The 22,321-nt window shown below is 35.4% G+C and overlaps 1 protein-coding gene across 6 annotated transcripts in view; it reads left to right on the top strand.

Moving 5' to 3' along the window:
- The window catches only part of G2E3 (G2/M-phase specific E3 ubiquitin protein ligase), a 56,227-nt gene extending 40,560 nt beyond the window's left edge, over positions 1-15,667 (top strand). For all 6 annotated transcript variants that reach the window (XM_019654288.1, XM_019654287.1, XM_019654292.1 and 3 more), the window contains 4 exons: positions 999-1,180; positions 5,061-5,233; positions 14,112-14,302; positions 15,165-15,667. In XM_019654288.1, coding sequence (XP_019509833.1) covers positions 999-1,180; positions 5,061-5,233; positions 14,112-14,302; positions 15,165-15,451 — 833 coding nt within the window. In that variant the 3' untranslated portion in view covers positions 15,452-15,667. The remainder of the gene's footprint in view (positions 1-998; positions 1,181-5,060; positions 5,234-14,111; positions 14,303-15,164) is intronic.
- The last annotated feature ends 6,654 nt before the right edge of the window (positions 15,668-22,321 follow it).

Genomic DNA, 22,321 nt, shown 5'->3' with positions numbered 1-22,321 from the left:
ATTGTTTGGAGTAAATTTGTGCCATTTTGGAACTAATTTAGCACTATATATCAGCATCCTTAAAAATGTTCAGATCCTTTGAACCACTAATACTGTAATCTATCTTAATATACCCTAACCAAATTATCAAAGATATGTAAATAAGAGTACCGTATTTGCCGGCGTATAAGACGATTTTTTGGCCCTGAAAAATATGCCTCCAAGTGGGGGGGTCGTCTTATACCCAGGTACACTTCAGATAGACTGCCCATAGTGCTTGCCCCGTGCCATAGTGGCCTCCCGATGCCCGCCCACTTCATTCCACATACCGTTCATTATAAATTAAAATGTTGAAATCAAATCTGATATTGTTTTACCTTTTATTTGGTGTGTGGAAGGTGTGCGGAAGAGGGGGTAGTCTTATACGGCGAGTATATAACAAACTCTGTATTTTGAGTGGAAATGTTAGGGGGTCGTCTTATACGCCCAGTCGTCTTATACGCCGGCAAATACGGTATGTAAATAGATGTTGATTGTAATATTGTATCTTATGCGGTTAAAATGTCACTCAGTGAGGTACCAGTACTAAGGGGATGGTTTATGTTGTTGCACATCTGTAAGTTAGTCTTAATGCATTCATTAGTTGTAGATTTCAATAAAAAAAAGTTTACAATATAGTAAGTGGAAAAAAGCAGAAGTCAAACAATGTATATATTTATATACGTACATGACACAAATACACTATACATTGGTTATGGTGGTAGGATTATAGGTGATTAAAAAGAATTTATAGTTTTTCTATAATAGGTTATTTGTATTCAGAAAAATACTTTTTTGTATAGTTTAGATGAAATCTACATTTTATACATGATTATAGCATCTATGAATTAAGTTATTTTACATTTATCTAATGCTTAAATTTTTTTGGATTTTTATTTATATGTGTATTCATTATATATGATGGTTATCTCATAATAATAAAAGAAATGTATTTGATATGTTTTCATCTGTATTTACAGCTCTGAAAGAGAATCTTTACTATGAAGCTGGCAAAATGCTTGCCATTTCTTTGGTTCATGGTGGTCCTTCACCTGGTTTCTTTTCTAAAACCTTGTTTAACTGCCTTGTTTATGGACCAGAAAATACCCAACCAATTTTAGATGATGTTGCAGACTTTGATGTGGCACAAATTATAATGAGGGTAAGAAATGTACATGTTTATTAAAATGCAGACTACATTGTAATTATATTTGAATATAAATGATGGATCTACAATAGAATAATAATACTAGTATTAATATTCAATATTAATAATATTTATATCATACTATTAATAATAATAATAGTTAAGGGGTGTCAGTATTTCTGTTTACCAGCAGAGTTCACAACCAGTTAAGAGGTAGATATAAAAGTTGAGACAGCTAGAGATCAAAGTGCCAGGTTAAATGTTGATAAAACCAATTGGATAATGTGACTTCAGTTTGTCAAAATGGCTTGCTAACTAACATTGCTTGGAACTACATGCATTTATTTACCCTGCCAGAGACAATATGAGGCAGATTGCTTATTGCATACTATACAGCTGATCCAAGTACACTTTCCTGCAGGCAGGTGGCACTGAAGAGAGCAAGGACTTAGCTTACTAGTCAGGAAATGTATCTTTCCTCCTACAGTGGGATATGAGTGATAGGTGGTGAGAAAGACCAAGCTGAGTTTCTTCACTATGGAAACAAGTGGGGAGATTCAGTGTCCCCACCTAAAAATAGTTACCATTTACGGAGCCCTGTACTGCACGTATTACATGTACAAACTCATTTTAGTTATCATAATGCCATGTGAGATCAGTATCATTGCCAACGTGTTAGTGATTTGGAAACTAATTGAGACAATGAAAGCCATTCAACTTTTCTTCTCTTAACCTCCTTCCTACTTAAGCCTGCTCTACCCATTGTTTCAGTTAATAGTCAGTATAGTTTAATGGTTAAAAGCAAATGCTCAGAAGGCAGATTTTAGGTTGAAATAACTATAAAGTGTAAGCTGTGTGACTTGGGCAATGAAGTTAGGTTTAATCTTGTTAAGCTTAACTATCATCTCCACTTCCTCCTTCCTATGGATTTTCTCTTTTTTTTTTAAAGATTTTTATTGGGGAATTGGGGTATTCGAACAGCGCTGGGGAATTGGGGACGGGGAACAGACAAGTTGCTGTCCTTTTGTTCTTCAGTCTAGTTGTGGAGGACGTTGCTTCACTGGCCCAAGTTGGCACCATCATTGCACTCTTACCGGGCGAGGCAGATCAGTTGCTGGCTTCTGGATGGCCACTCACGCTTACTGCTGGCCGCTCATGCTGGCTGCTGGCCGCTCACGCTGGCTGCTGGCCGCTCACGCTGGCTGCTGGCTACACACGATAGCCCATGGCACCCCACTGCCACAGGGGCTGCAGCCTACGCCGTCGCAGGCGACTCACGGCAGCCCAGCTCCAGGTTGAGCTGTTGTTCAGCATCTTAGGTGTAGAGGGCGGTGTCACTGACCCTCATATGTGGGATCCGACCCAGGGTCCTCTGGCGTCCCAAGCCAGCTCTTAACCAACGTGCCACTTGGCCGTCCCTGGATTTTCTCTTATAGTTAGGCTTCTGTTCCTCCCATCATCCTCCTAAATTAGCTGGTTCATAGCTGATATCCAGCGGTTTAGATTTTCACATTCAAATGCCTTTTGTTCCAAATTCCTCATCTCCTCTGGCTTCTGCTATTGTCTTTAAATTCCTCTCTATTGTTTGTTTGGGTGTTTGTTTGTTTTTAAATATTGTATTTCCTCTTCCTTTTGACTACTACTGTCTTTTTTTAATGCTTCTTCTTCCTACCCCTGAAATTTAGGTATTTTTCAGTGCTGTCTTAACAGTCCTCATTCTATACTATTTAGGAAAGCTTCTTCTCAACTATAACCTTTCTGAATGATTCCCAGGCCTTTATTTTTTACTTTTATATTAAGACAAGATCTGGGTTTTGCTAGCACATTGAGCCTAACATGTTGAAGACAATGTTTTCCCCAGAATTTTTTTTTTTTTGTCTGATTTTGCTTTTCAAGAGATTTCTTATTTCCAAGACATCCTGGAGAAAGGGTCGTTTCATTCTTCCACACTCCATTCATTAGTATGTGTCAAGTCCTGTCTCTAAAAGTGGCTTATCTTCAGCCTTTCCTTCTTATTTCCAGTGCTTTCTATACTAAACTCAAATTATGTCTAGGCATAAACAATTAGGACACTATTCTAATATTCAGAAGTACAATTTTAACCACATTACTTTCTTCCTCAGGAATTCTCAATGGCTTCTCATTGCCTGTTGAACAAAGTTCAAGCTCTTCATTTAGGGCAGCGGCTCTCAACCTTCCTAATGCCGCAACCCCTTAATACAGTTTCTCATGGTGTGGTGACCCCCAACCATAAAATTATTTTTGTTGCTACTCTATAACTGTAATTTTGCTACTGTTATGAATCGTAATGTAAATATCTTTTTGTTTTCCGATGGTCTTAGGCAACCCCTGTGAAAGGGTCGTTCGACCCCCAAAGGGGTCGCGACCCACAGGTTGAGAATCGCTGATAGGGTATTTAAGACTTACAGCTCGCATGAGCTTACCTCCTCCTGTTTCTGTATTCCTATCCAGTGTCAGTTCATTTAGTCAACAAATACTATGTACCCAATACTGTTTTATCGATAAGAGTAATGAACCAAAGTCCCTGCCTCCTTGGAATTTACATTTTAGAGGGAGGATAGAAGATAAACTAATATATAATATACAGTTGACCCTTGAAAATCACAGGAGTTAGGGGCACCTACTGCCGTGCAGTAAAAAATACGCATATTAATTTTTGAATCCCCCAAAACTTAACTACAGTTGTCCCTCGGCATCATGGGGTATTGGCTGTAGGACCCCCCTCCCAACTTCCCCTCCCCTCCTTGCAGATACCAAAATCTGGATGCTCAGATCTCATCTAAAATGACATAGAACAATGTATACAGTCAGCCCTCCTCATCCACTGATAATGGAAAACCCATGGATGCAGAGGGACAACTATTGAAAAAAAACTGCATATAAGTGGACCTGCACAGCTCAAACCTGTGTTGTTCAAGGCTCAACTGTACTATCATGTAGTAAAATATGTTATAAAAATAAATATCCCCAGTGCTGTTCCCTTCCCCTCCCAATAAAATCTTTTATAAATAAATAAATAAAATATAAGAAAGGAGATAGATAATGCTTGGGGTATAAGTTAGAACTTAGGCTAAGCTGCTTTAATCAAGAGAACCAAAAAGACAATGGCTCAAAAAACATGGCAGATATTTATTTCTCTCTAAAATCTGCTAGATTTTAGGGTAAGGTTTGGCAAATTGTGGCTGTAGATCAAGTCTGGCCTGCTGCTTCTTTTTGTAAATAAAGCTTTATTGTAACACAACCACACTCATTTGTTACATGTCTGTGACTGTTTTCACATGACAGTGGCAGAGTTGAGTAGTGGTGACAAACACCACATGGTCGACAAAGCATAAAATGCTATCTGGCTTTTGCAGAAATGACTCGCGTTTTAGAGGTATTTGTGGAAAAAAGAGCAAGGAAACTTTTCATTCAATGGACTATTGACTGCCTCCTATTTTTATCTTTCTCCCTCTAACTTTGTTCAAGAGCTAACATATATGAAAGTGTCGGGAACATAAATGGTTAAGTATTTCTTTATGCTGTTCCCTAAAATACTCTTTTGATTGTATTCATCAAGTGTCAGCTGATATTCTCTCATGAAATCTCCTTTTGCCTCTCTAGTACTTTGTAACTGTTCTGTCAATTAATTGCCTTTTATATAAATAATTTCCTGTATTAAAGTGGCATTATACTCTAGGTTTCTTGAAGGTAGAAATATACAATGTTTATTAAACTGGATTGTCAGATACTTACTCTTGAAGAATAATTCTCAGTATACTTTCACTCCACCCTGGTGCATTCAAGAATTGAGGATAATGTAGTAAGTGTTATTTGAAATGCAAATATCATTTCCATGTGAAAGGGGAAACTGGGTGTATTTTCTTCATTACAGGTAAATGCTACAACAAATGTAGCTGACTTAAACTCAGTTATGAATGAATGCTATAACTATCTAGAGCTTATTGGATGTCTAAGACTTATAACATCATTGAGTGATAAATACATATTGGCAAAAGACATACTTAATTACCATGTAATTAAGAGAGTTCATGCACCTTTTGAAAGGTAAGTTATTTATGTGTGAAATATTCTTTCAAAGTACATGTTTAAAGTGATTAATTAAAATGTGAGATACATTTGATAAAAATTTAAGTGTTATTTTAAAATAATGCTTTAAAATTAACCTGTTAAGGGTGATTACTCTTCTGACCTTTCTATACAGAATTTGCATACGTGTGTGATGCTTAGGTAGGAAAAGTAATCATCTCAATTTATAATTACTTTTCTAAAAATTATTTCATAAATTCTTACCACATAAGCCAACTATTCCATCACCATTCATTCAATAACAATGTATTGAGCACTTGAATATTCTTTGATTAACAGGGCAGATGTGATTCTTGCTCTTTAACTTGAAACACTGGTCTTCAAACGTTTTGCTCCACTAACCCTTGAAAGAAGTTTGAAAACTTATATGTCCTCATACTCTTCTGTTTTTTTTTAATAATGGAAAATATAAAATTCATACAAATGTAGGCAGAACAGTAACACCATGTAATCAACACCCAGATCTAACAATTATCAATCAACCTATGGCCAGTCTTGTTCATGTATCCTTGTTATTGACTCCAGTATTTTTAAGCAATTATCAGACATCATATTAATCTCAAAAATGATTTTTTTTGTTTTAATTTCAGTATCATTAACCCATAGATTTAAATATACTTGTGTTCACAATTGCTACAGTTATTATCTTGACTGAAGTTTAAATTGTCTCATCTTTGGCCAGACTAAGCCTTTTTATGTTGTTTCTTTGAGGGTTTTGTTTTTTTATGTTGATCCTCAGTGGTTTTTGATAGCCATCTTGCTATCTGCTATTTTCTAGCCTAAAGGACCTTTGTTTCTTTGAATGGGAAATGGTATTTCAAAACCAGTCTGGATGCTAGGGATGCTCATTTCTGCCAAGTTGGTCATTGTTTCTAGTCCTTTACAGTGGACAAAACTAAGAAATACAGAGTTTTTTTTATTTGGGTTTGGTTTGTTTTCTTTAAGATAAAATGCATCATAAGTTTATACTGATACTTTAAATTCACTATACAAGATTTTTTACTTTTAACTCTTAACAAGCCACTTGCAGAGGAACTGTTGTACCAGGTGTATAAATCTCTAAGTTCATTTTTCATGCTATAGCCACATGTATGTGCCAGAAATAAACCCCAATACCGTCATTCATCCTGATGTAGGTTGAATGGAACCCCCAGCCCCCGCAAAAGATATGTCCACACCCTATTCCCTGGAACCTGTGAATATGACCTTATTTGGAAAAACGGCCTAAGCAGATGTTACTAAGGATCTTGAGATCATCCTGTCTAGGTTACCTGGGCTGGACATAAATCCAATGACAGGTGTCTTTGTAAAACACAGAGAGGAAAAGGCCATGTGATATAGATTCAGAGAATTGGAGTTATGGAACCACAACCCAAATAATAACAGGAATCACCAGAAGCTGGAAGAGGCAAAGAACAGACTGTCCTCCTAAATTCTCACAAAGAGTGTAGTCCTGTCAACACCTGGATTTTGGATTTTGAGCCTCCAAAACTGGGGGAGAATAAATTTCTGTTGCTTTAAGCCACTCAGTTTGTGATAATCATTTATATCAGCACAGAAAAACCAATACAACACTCTAGTCCATGAAACAAAGATCAGATTCCTTACATGGCTTCCCGGGCCCTCTACAATCCCACCTTTGCCTTCCTTTCTTGTTTTTACCTTTCACCTTCCATTTACCTTTGAAGCAAATTTTAGCCAAACTTAAGTTCATCCTTAAAATTTTACTTTTAATTATGAAATATTTCAAGCTTACATAAAAATCCAGGAAATAACAAAACCACAAACTGTCACTAGATTTAAAAGATATTAACATTTCATGTTTGCTCAGATTATTTTTAAGAAAAATATTCTGTTCACCCAACTAAATCCTGCCCACTCATTGCTTTCCCTTCTCTGCCTCTACAAAGGAAACAATTTGAAATTGTTATTTAACTACTACACTGAAATTTTTACTTTAGGCTGCATTTCATTTTAGTTTCACCTTATATGTATCCCTAAATAATGGATACCATTGCTCTGTTTTGAAACTCTCTATAAACGGTACCATACAGTATATTTATATTTTTCTGCAGCTTGCTTTTTTGAGAGTAACTTTCACTTATTGTTGCCTTTAAAAAATGTTTTTTATTCCTTTCTGCCAATTTTTGTATTTATTTTTTAAAATTCCAATTTACTTTGTATTTTAAAAGTTATACTGATTCATATCTTTTTAATAGTTACCTCTCAAGATTTTAATATGCATATTTGACATCAAAGTGAACCAGTATACAGCAGCTCCCCCTTATCCATGGGGGGACATGTTCTAAGACACCCAGGGATGCCTGAAACTGTGAATAGTATCGAACCCTATATGACAATGTTTTTTTTCCTGTTTATACATACCTTTCTCCTTAGTAGTCAACTTCTTCAACTCTGTCGGCAATGTGGCAGCAGTTTCCTCATGGGCAGACACAGCCTCTCCAACACTTTTTATCTTTTTCAGTCCAAACCTATTCCGAATCTGTACCATCCCTTACTTCCAGTAAATGGCCTGGTGTCACTCATTTCATGGGATCCTTTCCTGAAGTCTTTGTCTAGGCTCAATGCTCTGGTGCAACATGTTGCCTTCAATCGGAACACATTTTTTGTTTTCTGTTCATGTTTTCCACCCACAAATTTAATGCTTTTTGCATTTTAACTAAGCACTTATCACACAGTGGCTGTAACTTGAGCAGTTTGAGGTGCAACAGCAAAACTAGCAAATTTCTTTTTCCTTCTTCACAATTTCAGATAGAAGATTCATTCTCACTGTAGATCTTAGCAACCTCAGCACTTTGTTCTTAATTCCTTATTAATGTCGAGAACGTTCACCTTTTCACTTAAAGGAAATGTTTTATGGCTTCTCTTTGGCATACCTGAATTGTTAGCATCATTATTCTTGCACTCTGGGGCTCTTATTAAGTAAAATAAGGGTGACACAAGCCTGCAGTGCTGTGACGGTCCATCTGAAAACCAAGATTGCTGCTGACAGTCAGGTGGTATATACAGCATGGATATGATGGACAAGGTGATGATTCACATCTTAGGTGGTGTGAGATTTCATTATGCCACTCAACAGTGCAATTTAAAACATATGAATTATTTCTGGAATTTCCCATTTAATATTTTCAAACTGCGAATGACCATGAGTAACTGAAGTGAAAACGAAACTGAATGGGGTGTGGAAGGGAACTACTGTATTTACCCTCTTCCTAAACAATATACAAAGACCTTAGAACACTTAAAACTAACAGTTCTCACTCTTCCTATACTACTTAAAATTTCTTAATTCCATCTTGTATCATAAATTCCCAAATTAAATGTTTTTTTAAGATTTTATTGGGGAATTAGGGAAGGGTAACAGCCAAATTTTTGTCTTTCAGTTTTAGTTTTGAAGGGTGTAGCTAGCTCAGCTCCAAGTCCAGTCGCCATCCGGCTGCCCTTGGGCAGCTCGCAGCCACTCAGCTCAAGGTGTCGTGTTCAGTCTTAGTTGTGGGTGGACATAGCCCACCATCCCATGCAGGAGTCAAACCGGCAACCTTGTTGCTAAGAGCTCATGCTCTAACCAGCGAGCCATCTGGCCACCCATACGCCGCTTAGGGCAGCTCAGCTCAAGGTGCTGTGTTCAATCTTAGGTAAGGGTGGACATAGCCCACCATCCCATGCAAGAGTCGAACCGGAAACCTTGTTCTTAGGAGCACGTGCTCTCACCAGCTGAGCTATCCTGCCACCTGTTGGCAGTTCAGCTCTGGCGCAGCTCACAGGCCCATGTGAGAATCAAACTGGCGACCCTGTTGCTCAGAGCTCTCGCTCTTAACCAACTGAGCCACTTGGCCAGTCATAAACATTAAATTTTTATATAATCAGTTCTGTTTACCAATTTTTCTTTACCATTCCTTCTCAGTTGCAAACCTCACTGTTAGAATCTTTTCTCTTGTATCCAGTAACCTTGCTAAACTCTTCATAGAAAAATTTTTTACTTACACAGTTGTGTAAAGTACAAATGAAAATTTTAGATAACATTCACTTACTCATTTAGGCTTTTTGCTGTGCTAGGACCTCCAGCATACTGTGGAAATAAAGGGGGTAATTATGTGTATCTTAGGCTTGTCATGGCCTTAAGGGAAATAAATGCCTGTAACATTTCACCATTAGAGATAATGTTTGCTGAATGTTTAGAAGATACTCTTTATAATGTTATTTCAAAATGTTAGTTTAAAATTATGTATAAATGTTTAAGTGTATCAAATGCTTTTTCCTCACTAAAATTATAAGATCATGTTCTTTTCTCCTTTAACCTATTGGCATGAACTACATACAGTAAAGATTTTTTAATGTTGTTCTTGCCTTGCTTCCTTTTATAAACCCTCTTCAAAACTGATACTTTTATTCACTGTTATTTTAGACCCTCACTATTTGTATGATTAAACTATTAACTCCTAAGAAACCTGTTTAAAATATCTCACTATTATGACATATTTAACAATTCTGTGTCAGTTTTTGCTTTACATATTTTGAGGCCTTGTTGTTAGGTACAAATAGATTCAAGACTGTTTAACCTTCCTAAAGAATTAGTTCTTTTTAACACTATTACTAGGCTCATTTTTAAGGACAAGATTTTTTAAAAGATTAGAATCTCTTAATTTTTTATTTTGCTTTAAAGTCATTTACTTAAAATGCAATTTAAGAAGCTGTCTTTTAATACAAGAGTCTAAGCCATTTGTATGTATTATAATTATCAACCTGTTTTAGATTTTTTACCCCCTACTTTATTGTGTGCTTTCTCTTAACATGTGCTTTTCTTTGCTTGTTATTCCTCTTTTCTGTCCATTACAAGATTAAATATGTTTTATTTCTCCCCCAAGTCCCACCAAACTGGTTTGGAAGTTACATACTATATTCGTATTATTTTAGAATTTCCCCTTAAAGTATATATACTTGATTTAACAAGCTAAAGCTAATTAATGCTTCTGTACTACTACCTCAACAATACAAGTCCATTAAAACAATAAATCCAGTAATACCCATTCTTTTCTTACAGATTAACCTTTCTCTAATATTTTAATTATTTTAACCATTTCTTAAAAAAATTTCGTTGTTTTTTTAATGTCCATTGCTTACTTTTATTTATTGAGATTTTTCTCATTTCTGTGCTTACTGCTGTGCTGCTTTCTTATATTTTGCTTTTTCTTTCTGGGTTCAGTTTACTTCTTCCTTAAGTATGTACTTTATTAATCTCTTTAGGGAACAAGTAAACTGTCCCAAAATGTCTTTATTTCCTCCTCACTTTTGAGTGATAATGTAACTAGTTCTGTGATGTTATTACCATGGCTGTTTTCATGGTTGATGGTACTGAAAAACCTGCTTTCAGTATAACCGATGCTCATTTTTATAATAATGTCTTTTTGCTTAGAATGCAGTTTCATCACAAGGTACACTACTTTGGTTCATTAAGTCCTGTGAACCTGAGGAACTTCTCAAGCAGCATTTTCCATAGTATTGTTTAGTTAAATATATGTGTGCGTGCTCTTAGTCTAACTTTTTTTTTTTTTTTTTAAGATTTTATTGGGGAATCTGGAAAGGGAACAGACAAGTTGCTGTCCTTTTGTTCTTCAGTCTAGTTGTGAAGGACGTCGTTTCACTGGCCCATATTAGTATTGTCATTGTGCTCTTCCTGGGTGAGGCAGATCGGTTGCCAGCCACTGGATGGCAGCTCTTGACAGCTCACGCCGGCTGCCAGCTACTCATGCTGGCTGCCCGCCACTCAGGTAGCTCATGGCAGCCCACTGCAGCTCCACTGCAGCCTACGCTGTCGCCGGGAACTCAAGGCAGCCCAGCTCCAGGTTGAGCTGTTGTTCACTATCTTAGCTATAGAGGGCGTAGAGTCACTGGCCTTAATATGGGATCCCAACCAGGGCCCTGATGCTCAGAGCTGGCGTCCCAAGCCAACTCTTAACCAACGCACCACTCGGCCGGCCCAAGTCTAACTTTCTTGACACCTCTTGTTTTCCATCTCTTTCCCCTCATGAGCAAATCCTCATATTCCTTTCCTGATCATTAATTTTCTCTTCAACTGCCTAACATTTAACAATTACCAATTTTCATTTCCATGATCATTTTTGTTTCCTTTTTCAACTCCTGTGGTTTACTTGAATTTTATCATTTTTATCTACAGTGATGTCATATGTATCTCTTAGTATTAAAAACTACAACAGTCTACTAGTGTCAACATTTTATAAGCCTTACTTCCCATTTAAGTCCCTTTGCCTTTCTCTGTTTATTATATAATTTCCTAAATATTTCTTCTACATACATTGTGAACCACATTATAAAATGTTGTAATTTTTGCCTTAACTATCAGTGTAACTCAAGAGAAGGGAACATGCTTTTATCCTTTTTTCCTTCTTGCTGTTCCAGGATTCCATCTTCAATAATTTCTTTGTTTTAATAAGTTCCTATAGGCATTCGTTTAGAGTAAGTATACTTGGTGATAAAATTCTTAGTTTTACTTTATATAAATATGTCTAGATTTCCTCTTCATTTTGTTCCTTAGGTCCTGAAATCCGCAGCTGGTCTGGCCTTCCTCTCTCCACCTTTCAGTCTTCTTACGTTTGTTTTATATTACTACTGTCCAGGGTTTTCAACTTAGCAGAAGGAATAGAGAAGGGTGTCTATTCCATGTTATTCAGGACTCACGTCCGTGATCATTTTTCAACATAGAAGTGTTATTTATATCATTTTATGTTTTTATCCCAATTGTTTTCTCTTTTAAACCACAATACTAATACTTTATTTCATTCAATTTGTTTTGTTATTTAAATCCTTGAGTGCTAGTCCCAAGACTTGCTTTTTTGGATGGTTGTGTGTTTTGTCTTTTATTGGGAACTCTTTTCTTCAGCAATGTATCTTTAGCATTCCCATTAGACTCAGGCTGTAGAAATATTCCTACACTGCTGCTATGTATTTACTTTGCCATGAGTCCTTGAAATGAGCAGATAAAAGAGATTTCAGAAAAGGGAATTCATGGGACTTGGTAATTAGGAATGGAAGAGAGAAGAGTTAAGGATGACTTTGAAATTTTAGCTATACTAATTTGACGGATAACAGAGGTATTTATTGTCACCTATGGTTCAGATTTTGGTAGTAAGGATTAGCTTTCTTTTGAACTTAATAAGTTTGCATGCTTGGAATATATGGTACCCAGTAGTCTGTTGGATGTATTTCTGGGCTGGAGATAATAGATTTTATTGTGATGAGTGTACACCTGCTAAATAAGACCATGGCATGGGAGAAATTGGCCTTGTTAACAGATCCATGAGGGACAAACAGCAACATTTAAGACAAAGTAAGGAAAGAAGAAACTTTTTGTAAGAGACTGAAAAGGTCTGGCCAGAGAAAAATGGGGAAACCACAAGACTGGTGCCATAGGAGGAGAATATTCGTGAACTTAGGGCAGTTTTTCCTGACATATAGACAGGAGTAGAGGAAAAGTGAATACGGAATTCAGAAATGGAGACTGTGAATATTTTAAAAGTAGATTGTCTTTAAGTAAAACAGATGGATGTGAGTGAATTTTTTTTTCTTTATTCAAAGATGGGAAAGACAAGCACATTTACGGACTCTTGAGGAAGAGCCAATAGAAAGGAAGGTGAATCAGTGTGGGTGAGGTACCTGAGGAGGTGGGTACAGGTACAGAGGTACAGGTAGGGAGGTCTTAGTCAGTCTGAAGGCAAAATGGTACCTTCGTTCTTTGCTTACTATTGAAAAATATGCATTTTAAAAAATTCACTTGTTGGGCCAGCCAAGTGGCTCAGTTGGTTAAGAGTTAGCTTAAGAGTGCAATCTCTGAACAACAGAGCCACCGATTCCCACATGGGTCAGTGATGCTGCACCGGAGCTGAGCTGCCACTGACCTGCCAACAGGTGGCAGGATGGTTCAGCTGATGAGAGCACATACTCCTAACAACAAGATTACCTGTTTGATGGTGGGGCTACGCCTGCCCACAACTAAGACTGAACTCGGCACCATGAGCTGAGTTGCTGCCCAGATGGCTCAGTAGATAGAGCATGTGCTCTTAACAACAAGGCTGCTGGTTCGACTTCAGCTTGGGATGGTGGCCACGCCCACCCACAGCTAAGATTAAACACAGCACCTTGAGCTTAGAGGCCACGAGCTGCCAACGCGCAGCCAGATGGCAACTGGCACCCTCCACAACTAAGATTGAAGAATAACAACTTGGCTATTCCCCTTCCCCAATTCCCCAATTAAAATAATTTTAAAAAAATCATTTGTTACTTGTATTTTATTAATTATGCATTCATATTTCTCTCATTTCCTTTTGGATTGTTCTTTTAGAAAAATTATTTGTATTTTTTTTATATTAGAGAAATCAGTTTTCTGTCATGTATTAAACAGATTTTTCACTGTTTTTATCTCAATTTCTTTTTAGCAGTACATAACTTAAAGTTTTATGTGGCTAAGGTTTATCACTCTTTGCAATCTCTAGGAAACTTCATTTTTATACTAGCTTTGAAGTGTGAAATACTTCAGATGTCTAATTTTTCCTCTTAATAAAAATTACCTTAATTTTAAAATTATTCTATAAAGCCAAATAACATCAGCTTGGAAACATTCATTTTATATTTATATATTTGCTTGTTATTGATTTGAAAGTATCATATAACGTATAGTATGCCCATATTTTTATATCCTCACATCGACGTATATGTGGTAATAAATTAGTTAGAAATGTTAATTCCCTATTGCAATACCAAACATATATGAATGTTGGCTCATTACTTTTCTTCTCTTAAGTTTTAAGCAGGGTCTGAAAACTCTTGGTGTTTTGGAGAATATTCAGACTTATCCAGAAGCATTTTATGGCGTCTTCTGTCATAAACCTGAGAATCTTTCCACAGAAATCCTTAGTGATCTTTTTACAGTACACACTTTATCTGATGCACAGACTTTGGAGTTTTGGAACAGTTACTTACAGGCTGTTGAGGGTATGTGGATGTTTTATTTTTATCTGTCTTAGAATGTTTGCTTCAGGATATTAGTTTATTTCTTTGAGTTTTGCTTTTTGATAATAAGACTTTCATCTAACTTCATATTTACAAAACAAGTTTATATGACTGAGTTGAAAGTGATGAGGAAAGGCTAGAGATTTAAATTTATATTTTGCAATTTGTTTTCCTCTAGATAATTTGAGATGGAAGGCATTCTTCCTAGGATCTTTAGATACATGAGTGATTGCCACTGCATAGAATAGTCTAAATATTGTCTATTTCATCTTTTTCAAATTTAAGTTAAATTGAATTATTCTTCAATCATCAGTTAGGGCTATGATGATGATATATCATTGAGCATTAGCAATGTAAAATCATTTCATTTAATAAAGTGAAAAAAATTTTAACTTTCAGTTGAATTTTAGCTAGGTTGGTTGGTTGTTTTACACCATTTAATTTTTGTCTTCATTTGTTAAACTAGTTTACAAATAGTGATGATCTAGAAGTAGTTTCAAATTGTTTTTATTGTCATATCCCAAAAATATGGAGTTTCAAACCCACTGAACCTCTTGGACTCTATGATGATTTTATATTAAAGAAGTCATTCATATATACAATGAGTAGTTCAACCAAATGATTTTGTGAGTCCTGCTTTGAGATTCAAATAAACATTTATTTATTTATTGAATGTCCTGTTTCCCTATTCCTACATTTGACTTAGTTATTTAGTTTGCGCAAGATAAAAGTGGGAGTCTCCGCCTTACAGCATTCCCAGACTATTTGGGGAAGAGTCTATGAGGGTAGCAATATATAATGAATTTATTTTTCATTCTTTTTCTCTTTGTGGTAAACTTTTCAGGTGGTAAATCTGCAACAACAATGGAAGAAATTCTTATTTTTGCAACTGGTTGCAATTCCATTCCACCTGCTGGATTTAAACCCACTCCTTCAATTGAGTGCCTTCATATGGATTTTCCTGTTGGAAACAAGTGTAATAACTGTTTAGCTCTTCCAATCACCAATACATATAAAGAATTTCAAGAAAAAATGGACTTTGCCATAAGAAGCACTCTAAGACTGGAAAAGGAAGAAAGTTCTCACTACGTTGGGCATGAAGATGTTTTGAACAAAGAGATGCTTCTTTAAAAGCTGCTGTTGATATTTTTTGTTTCAGAAAAATCTTACCACTTTTGAACAAACTTGTCAGCTTCTAGGCCCAATAAAATTTATGATGCAGACATAAAGGGATGTTCTGGCCATTTAATCTAAGAAAATTTTTGTTAAGGTTTACCAGTCAAAGTTGATGATTTTCCATTTTCTTAATATACATGCTTCATAAACTTCAATATAAATAAATACTCTTAGAATGCTTATGCAGACTTTCTTCAAGTATAGGCATGGTATATATAAGAAAAAAAAATTGTACTTACTGTTTTTGTAAATTATAGGATGCCAGAATTTTTCTAGTTTTATGCAATTTTCAAATTATTTTATTTTAAAGCATTAAATAGAAAAGCTAATTGATAAATCCTGTTAATATAAATCGAAGGCATATATTCTGGGGTAAGTGTTATATGTATCCTTTTCTAGGATGGCACTAAATTCGTTGTTAAAAGTGTTTTTAGATTACTGATTTATATTAAAATAGACCCACACTGCAATTAGATTATGCCTAATGGAAAGTATTACATAAAAAGCAGAATTGCACAAATATTCTACAATCTATGGACATTTTATTGTCTTATAAACACTCCTGAGGTGGATAAAATATAGTTGAAAATACTTAAGAAAGTGTCTTCTTTAAAGCCTTGGTTTTAATTGTAGTATATTTTTGTTCTGTTTGGTAGTAAACAATATTATTTCTGGTCCATAATTATTTTACGTATCTGAATGATCTCTGTGAGTGGCCTTGGTAGATTTGGATATTTGACATTCATTATCAAGATGGTTGTATGATAGGTAAGCTGGCACCACTGCATTATATAGCTATCTTCTTTGCTCTTGAAAGGTATGTTATTATATAGGCAATGTAGAAAAATGTAAGAAAGAAATACAAATAGAATGAAAACACCACTCTAATATCACCAAGCAGAATTAACTACTATGTTTCTGTGTATTGTACAAACTCTTACGTTTTCTTTTTTAACTTTATCATTGTTACTAAAAGTCAAAGAATACCTAAAAGTAACAAGATATCATGTAATGACAATTTGAAGACATATAGGTCCCATAGTCATGTCCCCATATTTATACTCTTTCTTATAGAAGAAATTGGAAAAGTCTACTGTCCCTAATCTATTTTCAAATATAAATGGGTTTTCCACCAAAGTAAATCATGAGAGGTAAATTGCTTGGTTGTAACCACACTTTTCTTGATACACAAAGCAGGTATCTGTTTTCATATTCTCATCCTCAAGTTATTGATATTTTTAAAGAAAAATAACAAGATTGATTTGATATTGGCAGTATGTCCCAATACCAAAGGAAAACTAAAACATAATCCTAGTGTAATTTTCTTGTTACACTTACTAACAGACCCAGCAAATTAAAATTTCACTTTCATTTGAAGTTTTTAAGAATATTAACAAGGCATTTCCTTGTCTTGTGTTAAATTTAGATTACTGAAAGTAATTAAAGGACCTGTTATAAAAAAAAGTTTGGTGCTCACTTCGACAGCAAATATACTAAAAAAAATTTGGATAATATAAACCTCAAACTTGCCATGTGTTTTAATTCCAAATGTGTCGATAAATTGGATATTTTCTTAACCTACCTAATATTTATTTTAAAAAATCATTAAACCAATACAAAAACATCTAATTGAAGCTATTTTCTGGTTATTTGTAGTTTTAATTAATTTCCCCTACAGTGGTAATGAAAGCTGATGAGCATTCACACACTTTTTGGGTGGGGAGGAATAGGAGGGAGGCAGCGTGCTTGGTTTGGCTACAATTAAAAATAGTATTTTAATCCCTCATTTCACTTATACATTGACAGGGCCTTAGGGATAAAGTGCTGTAAATAATATTGGGTTGTCAGAAAAGTCGACGCATGTTTACAACAGATGGCACTAGTTCATTTTGGGGTGTACTTAGAGTCATTCACATCTATGTTATTGCTATGTCATTTGACAGCTGACAGTTCTAGCTTCATTCTAAAAAAAAAATTGAGCTATTTGGTTGAGTTTTGGAGATTTTACAACTAGTTGAAGATGGAAGACCAAACTGCATTTTTGCCATATTTTACTGTTTTACTTCCATAAAGGGAAGAACGTGTGTCAAGCTTGTGAAAAGTTGCGTAAAGTTTACGGTGACAATGCTCTACAAGAACGTCAGTGCCAATGATGGTTCATGAAATTCCATGCTGGTGGTTTTGATCTCAGTGATGCTCCTCAGGGAGGCCCACTGAGGTTGATGACGACAAAATAAAAGCATTGATAGAGTGAAACCCACGTTACACGACACGAGACATTGCAGAAACATTGAACATCCAATATTCAAGCGTTCACGGCCACCTGAAGAAGCTGGGATACATAAGCAAGCTCGAACTCAAAGAAGTTCATTTGATGGCGCGTATAAACATCTGCAATATGCTCATTAGACATGAAGAAAATTATGCTTTTTTGAAGCGATTGATAACTGGTGATGAGAAGTGGATTGTTTACAACAATGTGGTGTGCAAATGGTCTTGGTCCTGATGTGATGATTCGCCTCAAACAACATTGAAAGCAGACATTCATCAGGGGAAGGTTATACTCTCAGTATGGTGGGATTTTAAAGGTGTGCTTTTCGAGCTCCTACCAAGGAACCAAGCAATCAATTCAAATGTGTACTGTTGTCAGTTGGACAATTTGAACGAATCCATAATCCAGAAACATCCAGAGCTTGTTAATTGTAAAGGAGTTGTGTTCCATCGCAACAATGCAAGACCACACACAAGTTTGATCACACATCAAAAACGATTGGAGCTTGGATAGGATGTGTTGCTACACCCACCATACTCATGCCTGATCTTGCGCCATCAGACTTCCACTTGTTTCGCTCTCTTCAAACCTTACGTGATATAACATCCAATTCAGATGAGGTTGTAAATCAGCACCTTGTTCAGTTTTTCCCAAATAAAGACAGGCCCTTCTATGAATGAGGAGCTATGAAGCTCACTGAAAGATGGCAAAAGGTAATCAAACAAAACGGGCAATATATCATTGATTAATCTTTGTTCTTTATATAAATAAATGACCTTTGAAAAACAGACAAAATACGTCATGACTTTTCCGACAACCCAATAATTCAGGATATTCACTTTTTAAAGTGAAGCAAATATTCATATGAAAAATGTTTTCTGGTTTTAAGGCTGTTCTGTTAGTATTTTTTATATTAATCTGTATAGTCAGGGTGTATCAGAAACCTCTGTTATTTATTTTCTGCAGTGTTAATTATGTCAAATGGTTAGTATTATGATTGTTCTTTTCCCATTCATTGTTATAACCAATGCACAATTCTTATGTTGATTTTAAAAAAGAATTATGCCATAAACTTTTATAAATGTGTGTGTGTATATATATATATATATATATATATATATTCCTTAAATATTTCAATTGTCTAAATGCCATATATTTCAACTTTTTCCATTGCTCTCAATGTCAACGAAAACCAAAAATTTCCCTGTTATGCATCTACTGTTAATTGTCTTTGGTTAGTTTTATATTCATTGTTCTTAAACAGTTTTTAAACTTTTTTGGTGTGAGAACTTCATCTGAATGCCTTTTATACAATTCTCTACTATTATACTTGGTGGTTTTACTAGTTAAGGTAAAGATTCTTTAAAATATCAAAAACTAGCTTACAATTTTATATTTTGTCATATTTAATTTGCATATTATGAATAGCCATTTTTTGGGTCAAGAAAAAAGCCTTCATTTGATTACTATCCTGAGAAATCACTTTGGTCTCTCTCTACACCAAAACTTTTTATATTTTTTCCCCTTAATTATATGGAAGCTGGTGGAATTTTTGTACTCCATGCTAAATGCTAAGGAGAATATAATAGGTAAATTTTCTCAGTGACTTAGCCTTTAACATTCAGTCATAAGGAAACAATTAAAACAAGATCTATTTATAAATATGTAAATCCTTTTATATAGTTATTGTCACATGCTTCATTGTCACTTTTACAATAAGCTATTAAACTAGTTTTTATGCTTCAAGTAGTACAATACAAAGCATAGGAACACATTGAATGATGGATTTGAATGTGTATTACATGTAGTTTAGGAATATTTGGATTTCTTGGAAGATACCCAATTTTCAAGTTCACATTTTGACTATTATCTGTCAATTGCCAAACATATTCCAATACCTATTGTAAGCCAGGTATTGTGCTAGGTGATAGTTTATGTGTCAGCCTATTCCCTCCTTTTTTTTTTTAAGATGTCAGATATATCAAAAAACATGACACAGTGTAGTTTTCTAAATAAATATGTCTATGCTACTAAACATGAAGTGGGTACATAAACTAAATTAACTTGGTAGGATTTAACAAGGTTAAGGTTCTGACAATATTAAGTAGATACAATATCCTTTCCTCCACATTTGCGAGATCCTGCAAAGGTTGACACCTAGGAATGAACCTCTTGAATGACCTGTTCTGAGGTATTCTGTGTCAATACTATTCCCCAATGTAAAATAAGTTTGCCAGAATAAATTATTTAAGCCAAAAATCTGGATAGGTAGAGTCAATTAAAAGGATATACAGTAAATTAGGTTAATTGACACTGACAGAAGCCATAAGTTTATTTTGATTATTTCTGATTCTAATATGTAACAAATACTATACTCAGTCTCAGCCTTACAGAGACTGCCTACTGCCACTGTTCTTCTGGGGGGCAAATTTTTCTATACATTTATAGCCCACGCTATACACTCCTTCCTTGGTCAGGACAGTTTTTATAATTTCATATGTCTGTACTGTATATGAATGTTAAATATTTCCCTAGTATTTTAATATATACATATTATATATATATAAAATATATATATATATATATATATATATATATATATATAACTCATGTAGTCTTAGGGGAGAAGTCTTATGGAGCTGAAATGGTTAGATGATAGATTTGCTAGTGAAAGTGAAAGTACATAAATGAACAAGACAGGGCTCTCAGATGTTGGAACGTGGGAAAGCCTGTATATTTTATATTCCATGGAGACAAAAAGTGAAGTAGAACCTTCCCATAGAGTAGGAGCTGTCATTTTGGTATAATTATAACACATCTAGATCTTTGGTGATTCCTTAAAAATATTGGTGATAGCACTTAATAAAACAGTCAATATTCCAGTTAATTTTTTAGTGAATATGCCAATTAGGTATAAAAATGAGAGAATACAATTCTTAAAGAAGGTATCAATAGTAGGTAAGGTTCATTACCTTTACCAGCCTCTCCCTATTGCCCCCAGCTCCCAGCCACTGGTGGCTATTTTTCTGCTGTTTCCATGAGTTGGACTTTTCTCAAGATTCCCCATATAATTCATGATGCAGTAACAAACTTTCAGCTTTAAGATGAATAAAGTCTAAGGATCTAATATGTAATATGGTGACTATAGGTCTGAGGATCTAATATAAAAATGATAACTGCATTATATAATTAAATTTGCTGAGTAGAACTTTAATGTTCTCATATGGTGAGGGGTGTGATCATTAGGTGGGAGAAACCTTTCACTAGATATAATCAAATCACTATGTATACTTTAAATATCTTACAAATATTGTATTTGTAAATTATACCTCCATAAAGTTGAAAAAAAATTATGCAATCAAAATATGTAGGTTCAATTCTAGGGCATTTCCTAATGGTATTAAAAATAAGATCACCCGTCTTAAGTTTCCTAAAAATAAACTACTTTTATTTGTGAAACAGAGAAGTTAATGTTTTATAGAATTTTGCTTTTTGTGTAATTGTTAGGGTATCTTAATTGATTTCTCATAAATTGGAAACTTCAAAACAGTTTTTGAGGCCCAGGATCTATAATTTCATTTCAGAATTTGATGCAGCTTCAGAATGAACATGCAATAGCTAATGCAATATCAGTGAACTCTATTGGACATATAGGAAATGAGTTGTCATTGTGTATCCATATTTGACATCCAGTAAAATCTATGGATTATGGAGTACTGCATAGGGAATAGAATCAATAGCATTGTAGTAGATATATACGATTTCAGAGGGGCAATAGATTGGGAGAGGGGGGATATCACTTTGTGAGGGGTGAAATGTCTATTACATTGTTTTGTACACTTGAAACTAATAAAATATGGATTAAATTAGGAATCAATATTGGATACATTTTGTCATCACATGGCTTCAAGTGCACATTAAAACACTAGACTATCCCCTTACCCCCTCTCCCACAAAGTAATTTGTGGCTTTAGTTACCAAAGGGAAGGGGGAAATACCAATTCGCAGTTTTGCACCCACCTGGCTCCTGTGTCCATGTAGGCAAAATAACACCATAAAGCTATACCATTTTGCCTCCTAGATGACATTGAGAAGCCTGCCAGATTAGAGCCGTGCTCCAAAGCCGCCTGTTTCCCAGTAAAAGGGAGCAAAGAGGAAATAGGAGGCAGCTAGCTTTTAGGTGCCTACTTTGTTCCAGGAGCTTCATTTACGTTGGTCCTGTGATCCTGAAACCCCTAAGTATTCTCACCAGTTTAGAGATCCGTTCAGACAGAGAAACAGAGACACAGTTCAGCATTTAGTTATGTTCGTAGCACTACACCACGCTCGTACCCGAAGAGCTCAATTTAAAGCGGCTACCGCTCCAGAGGCTGTGGCGATTAAACAGAATAAAACTGTCTCCCATTCCGCCGCTGAAAAACACCGTTACTAATTTCCCAAGTTTTGTGGCGAGTTGAGGTTGTGGAAGGATTGCTCTAGAGGAGGCGGGGTCGACCCACAAGAACTTCCTTTGGCCCCGCCCCCGGGCTTTGCTTCCGGGGCGGCTGCGCGGC

The sequence above is a fragment of the Hipposideros armiger genome, unplaced genomic scaffold (assembly GCF_001890085.2).
Source record: "Hipposideros armiger isolate ML-2016 unplaced genomic scaffold, ASM189008v1 scaffold_218, whole genome shotgun sequence".
Lineage (NCBI taxonomy): Eukaryota > Metazoa > Chordata > Mammalia > Chiroptera > Hipposideridae > Hipposideros > Hipposideros armiger.
This window is presented reverse-complemented; position numbering and strand designations above follow the sequence as displayed.